The following is a 15836-nucleotide window of genomic DNA, read 5'->3' on the forward strand; positions in this document are numbered from 1 at the left end:
TATGATGCTTCATGTTGCACTCCTTTACGTCACAAACAGGCGCTTTGCACATATTTCTTCTGTGTTTACTTCTTAAACATCTAAAACACATGTTATTCGATTTTGCTATATCCCATCGCTTATCTATATCTAGCTGCTTGTACTTTCTGCAGTCTGGTAACTTGTGGCGGTGCTGCTTGCATGCCGGGCATTGCTCACTTGATGTTTTCTGACGAGTATTCACCATAAACGTGCGCTCAACTCTGCGCCGTCGTCGTTCATCAATGGCACTATCCCTATCTCGCTCCGGCAGTGCGTACGCGCCACACTTGTCGGCCTCTTCATTCAGAAACATAGATAAGAGCTTTAATACGGGAGTATCTTTAAGCTTTCTATTTGCCGCGTAATCATACCATTTATATTTTAATATTGGTGTTAGCTTTTCTACAATACAATGCGACATTTCGGGGCTATGTAAATAGTGAAATCTATTTAGTGCTTCTACGATAGAAGCACTACCGTGTTTGCAATACGGCTAGCAAAAATACAAATATCCCTAGGGTTTTCATTTAATCTAGGTAATAATTTAACTTTATCTAATTCCATCATTATCAAAGCCTCTGGCCTACCAAAACGTCTTTCTAGTGCATCTAGAATGACCTGAGGGTCAGATTGACCAAACAATAGACACTCTACAGCTTCCTTTGCGGCGCCTCTGAGGCTTAACCTAATCCTAGCAACATTTTCTACGCTAGAAAAATACGTGTGTGAGTCACAATACGCGGCCTTATAAGCTATCCACTCACCGGGTTTTCCGTCGAAGAATGGTAGCCGCTGCATGTACTTCGGGGGCTCTCTCGTACTGCGCATGACCTGCGCTAGCGCCGCGGCGAGGGTACTTACGTCTATCAGTTTATCACTAACATTACCGTGTGACACTTCACTCGCGATATTGCCCTTTGTTTGCGAACACACACATTCACACACTTTGCCGTAGCCGTCGTCGTCTCGTAGCGGCTGCGCGCCCGCCGGGGCGCCGGTGTACGTCGCTGTCGCTGCGTGGGCTGCGTCTCTGCTGATCCTCCCGCCGCTGGCGTCGTGAGGCGGCGGCCGAGTCTCACCTCCGGGTGGCGGCGCGGGTCGCGTTAGCCACGTTCCAATCCTCACGGAGGCGAAGGCGTCCTCCAGCTCTTCGTTGTCGCTCGACTCAGCTTCGACTCTGAGGCGCTGTAGTTGTATTTCCTGCAGTTCTACTTCTGCCTGTGCTTGTCTGAGTTCCATCTCAGCCAGCCGTTTTCTAGCCTGCAGTTCTGCGAGGCGCTTCTTCTTTGAGTATGTCGAACGGCGTGACCTCGTATCGCTAGGTTTGAGTGTGGCGTCAATGTTGGTAGTCGCCGTAGACCCGCTTCCTGTGTCCGTCACTCGGACCGAGCTCGATTCTGGTGCCGGGGTGTTGGCACCCGGTCCGGCGGTCACGGAAAGCTCTTGCTGGGTCTGCTCTCCTCTGGACTCTCCACTACGGCTGCGTGTTAGCACCATGTTGCTGGAACTTGATTTGGCTCTGAAGGACCAGAATGTACGGGTCGGAGGGATCAGGCTGTGGATCTATTCCTCGACGCACCCGTAATATGGTCGGAGAGCGAGTGGACTGTATGATGTTGAGGAGAGAAATAATTCTTGTACTAATTTTACTTAAGGGGGCGTCCATAAATTACGTGAGGTGTTTTTTCGAATTTTTTGTCCCTCCCTCCCCCCCTGGTGAGATTTCGTGAGATTTTCTTCAACCCCCTCCCCCGTCCCCAATCTCACGTGAGATTTGGGTTTCTTATGTAAACGAGCTGGATTATTGTAAAAAGAAAAAAATAAATTGCTTTGTGCTTTTATTTACGACTAGTTAAGACTAGTAACTAGTTAAAACAAGAATATCTACTCTAATTCAGTCCATGGCGAATCATGCGCGGTCTTAAGAGAGATTATTGGAATCAACATGTCCATATGATTTTCAGTAAAATCATCTGCTCCTTCAACTTCGTTCTGATCTAGCCACTCTAAGCCGTTGGCGCTTGCGCACAGTAACTCATTAGCTCGTCTTGTGACAATCCGTGAGGGTCGCACTTTGCAAAACATACGTGCTTGCTTAGCTGGTATAATGTGGGCTGCTCGCCTGTGCTCTGCAGCTCTTGTGACAGATGCGTAGTAAATACCGCATGAACTGCAGCATCTTTTCTCTAAATCATTACGTACACTTGGGCAATAGAGATCATAAGGTGTACTGATGAAGGCATTCAGGGGTTGAATCGGTACGCACTGGCGTATTAGAAATGGAGCAAATGACTTTCCGTCATGCTCTTTAAAGTCCGGAATTGTCAAATGTCCTTCAATCTGAGTGATAGGGTATGGAGGTGGCAGAAAACGGTCGTGAAGAATCATATGCAGATCACTCCGGCGTGGGCTGCAGCACATTTGATCATCGCATTTTACTACCTAAAAAAAAAATTAAAAACAATTACCCTTAAAAATTAAAAAAAAATAGACACGCATAAAAATTTGATATGAGCCAACTAAAATATACCTGGAGTAAATATTGGCTCTCTCTAACGTGCTCAGTGTACCATTCTTCGGCTGGCAGGTCTGGAACGCTGGAAGTATCATTATTCGGGTCTATATATTTAGCGACTACTTCGTGTCCGTCAATGCACACTGCAGACCATATTTCAGCCAAAATTTCCCCTGCCTTTTGGAAATTATCCTTTTCCAGACTTTCGTCTAATGTTCTGCCGCTAGAGTCAAGATGCGTCCCAAAAGAATCATGGGGGAGAACAACGCCTGTCAGCTCTCGACTGAGTGGAGCCATGCGTCTCTCTACTCTGTTGAATGCACTCCTGCCAGGGGCATTAGTTACAATAAATACTGCGTCCAAATCATATTGTTTAAAATGCTCTATGGCGTGTGCGATCACTTTGCGATATCGCGGATTCTCGTCAGGCCCACCGTCACTTGAAATTATCAGAACAGGTTTAACTTTGCTGTCTTTATTCTTTATAAATTTGGAAAAAGACTCAATCGTTAAGAGAGTGTCCAAGTCTTGAGCGTGGCTAGTTGCAGTCGACGAAGAGTGCTTGCCACTTCGTATTGCTATGTAAGTTGGTCCACTATATGAAACAGCTTCTGGTCGTCCCATCTCATTAGGTTTTACTTCGCACAAAGCATACACGCTTGGAATTAATTTGTGCCCCGAAGCAATCACAAAGTCGTGATCTGGTAACGACACTTTGTATTCAACGTGCATTAATAATGGCGCCTGCTTGTTTGCCGCTGTCAGGCCAATGGGAACGCGGGCTTTGTCATCCTGAGATAAAAAAGTTACGGAGTCAGGACCAAGTACTGAAGCTATCGTTTCCAGCGACCTTATGGAGGCCACAGCAAAGTATTGGTCTTGGTGTGCTTTATGATGGTCAGCTTCAGGACGACTCAGCTTCACCGGCACAGTCACTACATGACGCTTAGCTTCTCGTGTATTTGCCCGTCTAGGCAATAGTCGAATATAAGTAGCACTTCGTGAAATATTGAATCCCAGCTCGCTTAGTTTATTTGTAAGTTCTGAAAGCGTATGGACCGTACGAACTATCTCACAACGACGGCGCTCTTCAGCAGAAGCACCAAACAAGGCTAAATCACTTATTGTTTTTAGCAATTCAGACTGTTCTACTTCTAAACGTGGGCGCCCAGGGCCAGCACGAGGCGTCAACGACTTAGCTGCATCGGGATTCTTTGAACATAATTCAATTATTTTTTGTTTTTTATTTTTTCTGTGCGTCAAAGAGTACGCTCTCTGTTTTTCTTTAAGCTTGAGCTTCTTCTCACAAGTTTCAATTTCTCGCCGTAAATTACACGCTTTATCAAATTCAGTGCCGTCAGCTATAAGAGACCCTTTGCGCCTTTCCGTTAAGTCAAGCTCCATATGCAGCTTAGCAATCTTTTTCTTCATAGCATCTTGTGCTGGAGTGGGACGTACGTTAGATGGTGTAGTGTTCGACATAGCTTCATCCTCATCATCGCTGATCTCAAGAGGCTGATTTTTTCGTTTCGAAGCGCCTGTGAAATGCAGAAAACTTTCATTTAGAATAGGACAAAATGAAGAAAACGTCACCTATAGAAAGAAAGACGAATACTAACCTGCCGGTTGAGGGCAATCGTCCAAATCTTGATCTCCTGACTGCTGGTTATTAACCTCATCCTGAACCGCAGATTCCACGTGTTGAATATTATGATCGTTGATCTGAACCTGACCTGGACATTCCACGTTTGGAACACTCTCAGTGCTTGTCCCAGCCTGAGTCGAAGAAGTGTTAGAGATCTTAGTGTTAGTCTGAAATCAAAGAACGAGGCTAAAGTACAGTATATGGATCGTTGAATCGAGCGACCGTAATTTTATGGCAGAAAGGCATTACCCAAGGAATCAATGTGCAAAATTTTACACTGCGGAGATGTGTAGTTTTTTAGAAATTAATTTTCAAAGATTCGATTAAAAATTTCTTAAAAAAATATATTTAACCTACCTTTTGAAGGAATGCTAGAGTAGACCGAACTTTTCTCTCAGTGGCTTCCCTGAGAAGCCGGTCAATCTCATGTTGAATGTGATGTATCAACTCTTCTTTCTTCGGGAATTTTTGCTTCGCTGTATTCCATAATTTTATCACATCGTCCTGGCAGGACTTCTTCGTCTTATAGACGTATCTCTTGACGTAGGCGTTATAAAAATCTTGGTAACTCATTTTAAATTAGTGAGAGCATGCACTGAGACGAGTAAAACATTTACAAGAATAAACAAAGCAGGTTGGAACCTGTCCGTGTGTCGCTGCCTCTCAGCTCGTTCGCTCTCGTTCAACGAGTCGCGCGTTCGGCTGACAGTGGCGCGAAAACAAAGGACAGGCTACACTGTACCGTAACTTCAGTATAAATTGAGTTATTTGGTATAGAACAAATAATGTAGTTTGACAGTATTACTGTCATTGTTCATTGTTCGTTCACTGTTCATGAAATTATTTTCTTTCGAACGAATTAGTGAATGATCTTGATCGTTTTACAATTACGCTTAAGATTAAATCTTAAGCATGTACAATCTAGATAAGGGGCCAAAATAGTATAATTTTTTTAGTTTCAATAAAAAAAAAATTACGTGATATTTGCCGGGCCCCCCCTCCCTCTCCAACGTGAGATTAGATGAGGTTTGACTCGACCCCCTCCCCCCCTTAAATATCTCACGTAATTTATGGACGCCCCCTAATACTTTAATTTTCCATAGGTTACAAATGATATTAACACCGTAGTGGATTGGCTTACGCGACTACTTAATCGACATTACACACTCTGGCGATACATTTAACGTTACATAAAAGGTTCATTACGACACTTACATAATGACGTTCATTGACACACTGAGGACGTCTCGAAAGGAGTCGTCCTTATATAGGCGGGCCGCGCAAACAAAATCGTTCCTGTCCTGGGCCAACGTCGCGGGCGTTCTGCGTTACAAACAAGTTCGTGCAAGCCCAGGAGCATGTTTAAACCAGACAGCGGCGGCGCGGAACAAAGGATTGCCGCCGCTCACCTTTGATATTCGTGTTTAAACATGCTTTTTAACAGGAACGATCAGGTTTGATACATGTCGCGGGCGGCTCGCCACCGTACATTGCTGTCGTGCACAGTGTGGTTTATTAAACTTTAAAGAGGCACAGATGCTTCACTTGCAGACACCTGAACTTGGTCAGGATAACAAGTTTTTTTAGCCCCAATACAGGGGGTAAGCATCAAATCCGCGTCTTTTAAGATCTGATCGAATTGCACTGTATGTTTCGACAGACTTATTTCTGTCTGTTATCATAGCAAGAGCTTCGACAGGTGTTCATGGTTCTGGCGAAGTCTGAACTTTTTTCAGAATTTCTGTTGGAGCAGTCTCAGATTCTAGACATAGATATCCCTTAAGGCCGGGAAAAAAATGCGTAGGTCGTCTTCGATCTTATATTCTAAGTACCCATGTCCAAAGTCATCCTAGAAAAATAATAAAAAAAATCACACCCCTGAGAAAACACCATGTCACGATGTCGGCTTTATCTTGGCTATCAGAATTTTGTTATGTTATGTATATTTTTGTAGTTTTTAATGAAAAAATGGCATAGTTATTCGTAATTATTTAATTATATGTATCTATAAATAAAAAAAATATTAATCAACATTTAACCCATATCTTCCCAGTGCTCCATTTTTGGAACGGCAAATTTGATTTTTTTTTTTTATGTCAGAATATGCGTTTTTATTTTTTAATAGTGGCAGCACTGAATTAGTTGTCTGTCAAAATCAAGCGCCATAAAGTGAATAGCCGGGAAGTGAATATCGGGAGTGGGTTGGTCGATGGTCTGACGGTCAGCCGATAACGGTTTTTTTTTTTTAAATTTTCTGTTTGATTTTATTGTGAAAATAACAAAATAATCTAAAATTTAATTGGAAATTCTGATTAAACACAGTGACGACAACTTGATAACATCGCTTTTGTGAATAATTGTAAAATGTAAAACACAAAAACAAAATATTCTTTTTGAAAGAACTGTCAAAAAAAATTTTAACACAATATTAAAATAAATATATACTAGTCAAAACAAAATAAGGGCCACTTGATTATTTTGAAGTCTCACTCAATTTTATAATTTTAAAGCGATCCTAAGTGGCTAATTCTTTTTTGTGGTGTTCACTAAAGTGTTAACAAACACTAATGCGACAATACCACTTGCTTCTTTTTTTTAGTGGGTAGAATGTGTTAGTTTTGTTTAACCACTTGAATTTACCCTATTTTAAACTTTATTTTTTAACTTTTGAGTCAGTTCAACTTTGGATTGCTTCGTGATTAGACAAACTTTGCTAAGTTTAAGCGTGAATTAACATTTTGAGAGAACAATGCCGAGGATTCGAAGACATATGGACCTGCAGACCACAACTAGAGCCATCACATTGATTCAGGAGGGCCATTCTCAGCGTTCTGTAGCTCTGCAGCTAGGTTTTTCACGACGTGCGATCCAGAATGCTTGGAATCGATTTCAAGAGACTGGGAGTGTCACCAGGAGACGAGGATCAGGCAGGATTCGAGCAACCACATCACAGGAAGATCGTTATATACGCCTGACTGCCCGCAGAGAGCGATTCGTTACCGCTCGCTCCTTACAAAACCGCTTGCGGCAGGCGACGGGTACCCGCGTTAATGACCAAACCATCAGAAATCGGTTGCATGAAGATCAACAATTCTCTAGGAGTAGTACGCATTCCATTGACAAGTGCGCATCGTGCAAACCGATTATCATTCGCAAGGCAGTACCAGCAATGGGACATGAGTGATTGGAGCACGGTATTATTCACAGACGAGTCCAAAGTGAAATTTTTCAGTGATGATCGTCGTATTAGGGTTTGGAGACGAGAAGGTGAGCGATTTTCAGATGCTTGCATCCATGAAAGTGACAGATTTGGGGGTAATGTAATGGTGTGGGGGGGAATTTCACTTTCTGGTAGAACAGAGCTTGTAATTCTCAATGAAGGCACAGTAACGGCTCAGCGATACATTGAGCAGGTCATAAGATCCTATGTGGTGCCATTCGCACAAAGAATTGGTGCGGAATTCAAATTAATGCACGATAATGCCCGCGCTCATACAGCTAGAGCCACCAGGGAAGCTCTAGACGAAGCTGGTATACAGGTGTTACCGTGGCCCGCCAACAGTCCGGACCTTAACCCAATTGAGCACATGTGGGACTTGTTGAAAAGAAGCGTTCGGAACACAAATCAGCCTGTGCACAACGAAGCACAACTCATTAATGTGCTCAAAACCAGCTGGGAACAAATTCCAGAAGAAACGGTGCGACACCTGGTTGAGAGTATGCCATCCAGACTTCAAGAATGTGTTCAGAAGAGGGAGGCCATACACGGTATTGATAAAAGTAAAAAAAAAACTTACTTTTTTAAGAAAACCCTTTTTTGTCATGCATAATTTTAAGAAAAAATTATTATTTTATTAAAAAATTAACATTGACGTTTGTTTTTTATTCCAAACATTAATTTTAAATTAACTACATTAAAAATTAATCAATTAATTAAATTCAATAATTTTTCCACCCCCAAACTTAATAACTTAATAAGAATACTAAAAAAACATGGTGGCCCTTATTTTGTTTTGACTAGCATATATTGAGAACTGAATTAAAATACTTAACTTTCGTGTTTCTTGTGTGTGCGTGTTTTATAAGGTCGTGGTTCATAGTTTTAACTTTTTTTACCAAAATTAAAGATGGACGAGGAGAAACCCGTTACACTTCCTCAAACTTACTCTAACTCGGACTCTACAGATGCTGAACCAACCTGCAGTAGGAAGAGACCAGCAGTCTCCCCCCCTCCTATCTCTCGCAACAACCCACCGAAGCTTGCAAAAAGTATCAATGGCAGGCATTTTTATTCGCCTAAAGACAACCCACCTTACATAGTTTACGTCTCGTTAAAGGACTCCCAGACGTCTGGTACCACCCTTCATCCAGTCAAATTTGGGATGTTATTAATGAAAAGTAACATTAATAATGTTAAAGTTGGTGGTGTCAAACGGTTGGGGAAAATAGAGTGTCAGTCGAGTTTGAGTCTCATGAGGATGCTAACAGTTTTTTAGTAAATTGTGTGTTTTTACAAACCTACAACCTCTCCATTCCTCTATTCAATATAACAAGCATGGGTATAGTTAGGGATGTCCCTGTCGAATGGACAGAGGACGAAATTATTGATAATGTAAGGTCCGTATTACAGAAGGATGCTCAAGTCCACTTTGATCTTAAATCACCTGATCATAGTTTAAATATTGAATCTGCACTTGAGGGTCGTTCTTATTTCAGAACAATAATTAAACTTTACTCAGCTGAATCGAGATTCAAATCGAGCCTCAAGCAGAGAATATGTCTTGTCTATGAATCAGCCTGTTTTCGTTTACAACTTATTTTTTACGCCAATTCTGGTTCAACTTACGCAAAATAAGAATTTAGTTTCAAACCGAATTATTAATTAAATTGTGATTTTAAAACGATATAAGCTTTGTAACTGTAGGTTTTATTTTAAAAACTTAATTTTACATGGCGTAAACGTATGTTAAAGGATGTGAAGTCGGATGTAATATCTAAAAATACAAAGACAAATTGACGTGTTCGTAGAATGGAATGTTTCCCAATGTAATCTGTGGTGGTGGAGATTGACACTTGACAGAATAATTTATTAAATACAGTTTATTGCATGTTTATTGATATTTTTTGTGTATCAAACTAGTTATTGTACTTTTCTTTAATATTTCTTCCATAAAATGTCGGGAAGGAAGAAAAATTTTAGTACGCTAGAACGAAATTTATTAATAGAAATACTCAAAGAGTTCAAAGATATAGTGGAAAATAAAAAAACAGATAGCGTAAGCGCAGCGAAGAAGAAGGCTGCTTAGGCGCATATTGCGGAGAAATTTAATGCCTCATCTATGATAAATGAGTCAGTAAGTATCTTCTTATATTTTAATACATTTTTTCCTAACCTTCACTTACGGTTATGGTATAATTACCGTTTTACAAGTATCTAAATTACGGATTAGTAAAAGTTCTAAGCAGTCAATATAAGCTACTATCGGTCATTTGAAATTTATTATATCTGAATGTTACAGGCATCAGGAGAACAATTAAGGCGCCTTTGGCAAAATTTGAAGACCCGTCAAAGAGATGCCCTCACAAGAGAGCGTCAACACAGAATGGTCACTGGTGGTGGTGGTCCCTGCCCTGATGCTAACATCAACCCAGACATAGCCGAGATATCTCCTGCTCTCTTCGTAGAAATACAAGATTCTTTGGACTCGGACCACATCGGTAAGTGATCAGTGCAAATTATCAGCTTGATTTATTATTCATTTTTATCAATCAAAATAAGCCTAGAATATACAATGTGATAGGGGTGAGACTTCTAACCCGTTAAGGCTGAGTTCTACATTTAATTTTATCGACAAAAGTCGGGGGTCGAAGGGGTCGAATCCCCTCCCCCTAAAAATTATGGCTATTTTAACCCTCTATGGCATACTGTAGACTATAAGCAACATACCGTTTGAAGTTCTACTAAACGCATATTAATTATTTTTTAAGCAATTCACTCACTGTAGCCATTAGTCTACAATCCTAGTTGCCCGTCAAGTTCAAAAGAACATGACTAGATGGCGGTACGTGTCGTAAAATTTAGTTAGTCGTTCAACCGACGCCATTTTTGAAAAGTGCTCTGCGTGTGTGATTTCAATAAATAATAATAAATTGTTTTACGGGGGTTTTTGTTTACTTTCGTGCACGATTGATGAGGTAAATGTTTGAAATTTATCGTATATAGATATTTTTGACAATAGTTTATGTTTTGCTTGTTTTTTTTACGATAACCATTTGTTGCCCGTAGGCTACATCAGACAAATAGGTTTGTTTATTTGTAAGATTACCTACAATACCCACAGTGTATTTTATTAATTTCAGGATGTCTTCTAAGCGTTGTCTTCGTGACGAAGACATAGCTGCTACTCTTTTTGATGACGCAGATAGTGAGGATGGCTTGGATTTCGATAACGACAGCCTCGCAGACCCTGACTTTGTCCCAGAGTTGAATAATTTTGAAGACGACGTGCCGGAGGTGGATATTGATGTTGATTCCATAATACAAACCCTCGAAGACGATCATGAAAGCCCAGGCTGTAGCACCGAATATGCTCCATCACGAGAAATGAGTGATCAAGCTCCTCCCGCCAAGAAACCTGCTAAGGAGAAGATACCTAAACTGAATTTGAGATGGAAAAAAAGAATCTTGAATTGAGTGAATTGCAGCTTATGTTCACAGGAAACAAGACCCTAGGTTCTGATCTGCTTGAGTTGGACACTCCTATACAATACTTTTTCCACTTATTTTCACCGGAACTTATCAAGATGATTTCTGAAGAAACTAATTTGTACCAAGTCCAGAAAGATCCCAATAGCACTTTTCGGGTGTCAGAGGCGGATGCAGGCAATTCATTGGTGTGGTATATACAGGGTGACTTTGAATTCGACGTATTCCTCTCGGGAGGTGATAATACAACTAATTTCCTACAAAAATAGCCCTGAGGTCCTTGGGCGGAAAGTGGCTAGTTTCTGAGATATTCAACATTTTTGGTTTTGGTAAAAATATCTCGAATTGATTACAAAAACATCAATAAATAAAAAAAATACTGGTTGGATTATAGTTATTTTAGTTTTAAACAGTTGCCAATACATCAGTTATCATTTATAAATACTAATAATGGCAGAAATATCATTCATTTTAAAATAGCAAGTAATTTTCTATGAAATTTTGTTTTGTTTCACTAATATGGTCAATAGATAACTGGATTTATTTCGAAAAAAATATATGACACTAAGCGTACAAACTATTAGAAAAACTTCCTTGGTTTATTAGCTACCCAGAAACGTAAAATTATTTACAATATTCCCAAAAACAAATGAATTAATTGATGATAAGTAGAGTGTAAAGAGAAAAGCGCAATTTCAAAAACATCTTAATTTGCAAAATTTTGTTCAAAATGATCTTCCTAAAGTCTATGTTTTGAGTGGTGTTACAGGTTTTGCCTATAAGACTGAAATTGAAACTGGCAAAGAAAATGTCGTCTTGGATGGAGAGCCAGATTTAGGTGCCTCATCTAACGTAGTCATGCGATTAGCTCGTATGATTCCAAGACACCAGAACTTTAGACTTTATTTTGATAATTATTTTACATCACTCCGTTTGTTGGAATACCTGGCCAAAGAAGGCATTCTCAGTTTGGGTACTATCAGAAGAAATCGGATCCCGGATTGTAAGCTGTCAACTGAAAAGTTGATGATGAAAAAAGAACGAGGCTATTCGGAAGAATATGTGGCCGATGTCAACGGGATCGACGTCTCAACTGTTGCATGGAAGGACAATAAAATTGTCAGCCTGGCGTCCACCTTTGCAGGACAGAAGCCCGAAAGTGATGTTCGTAGATGGGACAAACAAAAATTGAAGTATGTAAATATAAAGCGACCCAATGTTATAGGAGAATACAATCGGCATATGGGTGGTGTTGACCTCCTTGACAGTATCATGGGGATTTACAAGATACGTTTGAGAAGTAAACGATGGCCCATGCGTCTGTTTTACCATTATTTGGATTTGACTATGGCCAATGCTTGGCTTTTGTACAAAAGGGTAAATAAGTATAAAGGCCTCCAATCAGGTTGTTTATCATCTGCAGATTTTCATTTGGAAGTTGTTGTGACCCTTTGCAAATTAAATTAGGTACAAAACCTAGTATATCTAGTCGGCGTTCACTAGAAAGCGAGATCCAAGAAAAAAAGCACAAAGGACCTGCTCAACATGTGCCTCCAAAAGCGGTACGTCAAGACCAAATCGGACATTGGCCACAATGGTCTGATAAAAAAATCAGATGCAAATTTCCAAAGTGCGTAGGATTTACCCATAATGTCTGTGAAAAGTGCGGAGTAGCATTATGCTATACGAAAACCAAGAATTGTTTCAAAAACTTTCATCTATCCTAACCTACCAACCTATCTTATTATTACAGTAAATTTTTACCACTTACCTCAATGCTCAACACTCCCTATTTTTGTGATTTTCTTCATAAATATTAAAAATATAGAAAAATAAAAAATTACGTGTCTTTTATTTTTATGCTATTGAATCGAATTGAAAGAAATAAATAAAAACAGATTTCATGAGTGATAGAGGGTTAATATTTTTTTTACTTTTTTTGATATCAAAGGTTGTATGCGTCCTAGAAACAAAAAAAAACGACATTTGTGAATTATTTTTACCGAAAAAATCACTATTTTTAAATATTTTCAGTTAGGGGTTCAACCCCCCATATTATTATTTTTGTCGATAAAATTAGATGTAGTACTCAGCCTTAACGAGTTAGAAGTCCCGCCCCTATCACATTGTATACAAGTGCGTATAATCTCATCCTCTAAGAATATTAAAGTTTCTTTTTTATTTAATTTCAGAGGTGGAAACTGTTCAGGAAGAAACTTTCATGGAAACCAATGTACCCCCCCCCCTGCTGTTGATACTCCAATACAAAATCCAGAAATCACAATCCAGCCAAATCCCACTATCTCACATAGCACAATTCAATCTGTTGAATCGAACCCCGAATTATTGTCATCGAATGAAAAAAAACTGTGTACAAATTTTAAAAGCTGAACATGTCAGTCGAGAAAAAAGAGCAGAAGAACTACACAAGCTCCAATTAAAATGTATATTAGAAAAACACAATTTAGAAATTCAGATTATGGCAGAAAAACTAAAAGAAGCGAAAGCAAAAGCCGAGTCAGCACAACATCACCAGTGAACTTATATTAGTAATTATTATATTATGTATTTCTACTGAAGAGAGATCTCCGCAGAAGAGCCTAGAGCACCTTTTTATTTTTTGTGTTTATTTTATAGTTGTTGATTTTGTGTTGTGATTAATGATAATTGTTTACGATTGTTAAATTTTTTGTATTAAACTTTAATAATTAAAGCATTGTGAGAACAAGAGAGTTCTCCGCAAATGAGCCTAAAGTTCCTTTTATTTTTTGTGTTTATTTTATTGATGTTGATTGTGTTGTAATTAATAATAAAAAGATGATTATTTGTACATAGTTTTTTATTTTTAGAAAAACTGTAAATATATAAAATCAAAAGTAATTATTAATAATTGTATTTCTAAAAGCAAACCCATCAGTAGTCCCTTCATTGTTGGATTCATCATATGAGACTTCTTCATTGATGTCATTATCTTCTTCATACGAAGGCATCATGTCATTTGTAGACAATGATATATTAAAAAGGACAGCACATGCTACGATAATATTTGACACTGTGGTCAATTTGTTGCCCAACCCCCTATGTTGCGCTTTCCCAGTGGAATTCGGAACCAACACTCGTAGCTCCAAAGACATTTTAAATATTATTTCCAATATGTTAATGGCAGTGTTATCAAACCCTGCCCAAACTGTACCGGACAGTAGGTTGAAATTGGGGTTTCTGGATCAGATGGGATCCAGAAACACCCAATTTCAACTATCATTCACATATTCGAAAGTAGGGGTTCCGAGATTAGATCCAGAAACACTCAATTTCAACCATCATTCATATATTCGAAAATAGGTGCAATGATTTAATTATTCATGAAATTAATATTAAGGTATGTATTCTGCGACGCACCTGTATACGTGTAATGAGCAAGTGTGTATCTGTGCTAATACAACTTATCCATTCAGTATTCAATTGTGTATTCGATAATTCAATATCATCTATTCAGCACATTGCAGTGCAAATAATTGAATGCGGTTATACGTTCTCCGATGTCGTCTTATATAAAGCTTACGATATACGTCAGTGATGCGATAACTTATTTATGTCATTTCCACAAACAAGGTACACAAATATCATTATTAAAACTAGGGAGGTCCTGGGTTTGGTCCTGATTCGAAACAAGTATAACTAAGTATAGTTTTCTATTAGTAAAATATAAACACGGTTACACAGATATAGCTTGGTATGTAAAATGATGTATGTATGTATATATGTATGTCTTGATATGTTAGACCTTATCAAGGTATAGCACCCTATCTACTTCTACAGGAATGATCTATTTACTTAAAATTTTATGACGTAGAAATAAAAAGCAAATAATATTTAGAATGATTATATTTTAAATATCAATTACATGAAGTTGAACTTAACTTTTTAACTATTTTAGTAACTAAATACTCAGTTTCACTCATGATTTCATCAATATCGCTTCGCACTAAATATTGTATATTGACGCTTGCACTATCTGGATCACTGTCTATTTCGTCCATATGACGACCATCCACATCATGTACAATTATTTTTATTATTCGGCGAACGGTCCCGGACTCTTTACGCATGACAAAGGATTTGTTTTTAAAAGATTTTGATTTATTTTTTTTCTTCTTTAATTTTTCCTTTTCTATTTCTTGCTGTCTACTCTCCTCACATGCCTGTGCCGACACTTCGGCGTACCAGCTCTCTCGGTCTTGAGCATAGTAAAATGGATTAAAAACTGGATCTGAGCTCTCTATCAAATTCTGAAATAAAAATATGCATGATTTTAATTGCGTTATTAAATAGAATTCATTGTTAACATCGATAGTCGTTTAGATACTTACGTTACGTTGTTGGTCAATGTTATCTAAAACAGGACTGTAGGAAGGTGAGCGTGACATATTCAATTCTACGTCTAGACTTTGTTAAATACCTAGAAAAAAAAAACACTCTAAATTAATATTTCATTTACTATTATTTTATCTCAAAAAGATAAATAAAAATAAAAACAACTATGATTAAAACATAGTGTTATGTAGAAATAAATATTGACTTATGTACTAGACATATTAAATAATGATTGTACCGTCTGATAATAATGTTGGTAATGTTTTTTAATTGTTGGATAAAATACTGAGAAATAATATTAAAACTTACCGATATTACACGATAAAGACAGCTGCAACAGTCAGGTGTGAAATCAGATTAGATTTTAAATAATTTTTCTCTTTATATATAATTTAATTGTAATCTATAGAGTTCAAAATCGTACGTTTTTGCTAGGTATTACATCCTATACGAAAATGGTGTGATGAAATTGAAAACATCTCAACACGTGCCCAACAACTTTGCAATGTAAGTTGTAATTCTTTTTAAGGGATGGATCAAAACATCAAAACGAAATAGCAATATCGATATACTAT

At 38.4% G+C, this 15836-nt stretch overlaps 2 protein-coding genes and 1 long non-coding RNA gene across 3 annotated transcripts; 1 reads left to right on the forward strand and 2 right to left on the reverse strand.

Moving 5' to 3' along the window:
* Positions 1-1846: 1846 nt before the first annotated feature.
* Positions 1847-7073, reverse strand: LOC118270913 (uncharacterized). Its single transcript, XM_050695743.1, has 4 exons — positions 4539-7073; positions 4156-4348; positions 2552-4074; positions 1847-2463 (listed from the first exon to the last, which is right to left on the reverse strand). The coding sequence occupies exons 1-4, from the start codon at positions 4752-4754 to the stop codon at positions 1906-1908; spliced, it is 2490 nt and encodes an 829-aa protein (XP_050551700.1). The 5' UTR covers positions 4755-7073; the 3' UTR covers positions 1847-1905.
* Positions 7074-9392: 2319 nt separating this feature from the next.
* On the forward strand, positions 9393-15035 carry LOC118270950 (uncharacterized). Its single transcript, XM_050695765.1, has 3 exons — positions 9393-9535; positions 9701-9899; positions 13080-15035. The coding sequence occupies exons 1-3, from the start codon at positions 9521-9523 to the stop codon at positions 13424-13426; spliced, it is 561 nt and encodes a 186-aa protein (XP_050551722.1). The 5' UTR covers positions 9393-9520; the 3' UTR covers positions 13427-15035.
* On the reverse strand, positions 14755-15804 carry LOC118273392 (uncharacterized). The gene is made up of 3 exons (XR_007705580.1): positions 15571-15804; positions 15258-15346; positions 14755-15176 (listed from the first exon to the last, which is right to left on the reverse strand). It is a non-coding gene; the product is annotated as an uncharacterized LOC118273392 (long non-coding RNA).
* Positions 15805-15836: the final 32 nt, after the last annotated feature.

This window comes from Spodoptera frugiperda, chromosome 9 (genome assembly GCF_023101765.2).
Source record: "Spodoptera frugiperda isolate SF20-4 chromosome 9, AGI-APGP_CSIRO_Sfru_2.0, whole genome shotgun sequence".
NCBI lineage: Eukaryota > Metazoa > Arthropoda > Insecta > Lepidoptera > Noctuidae > Spodoptera > Spodoptera frugiperda.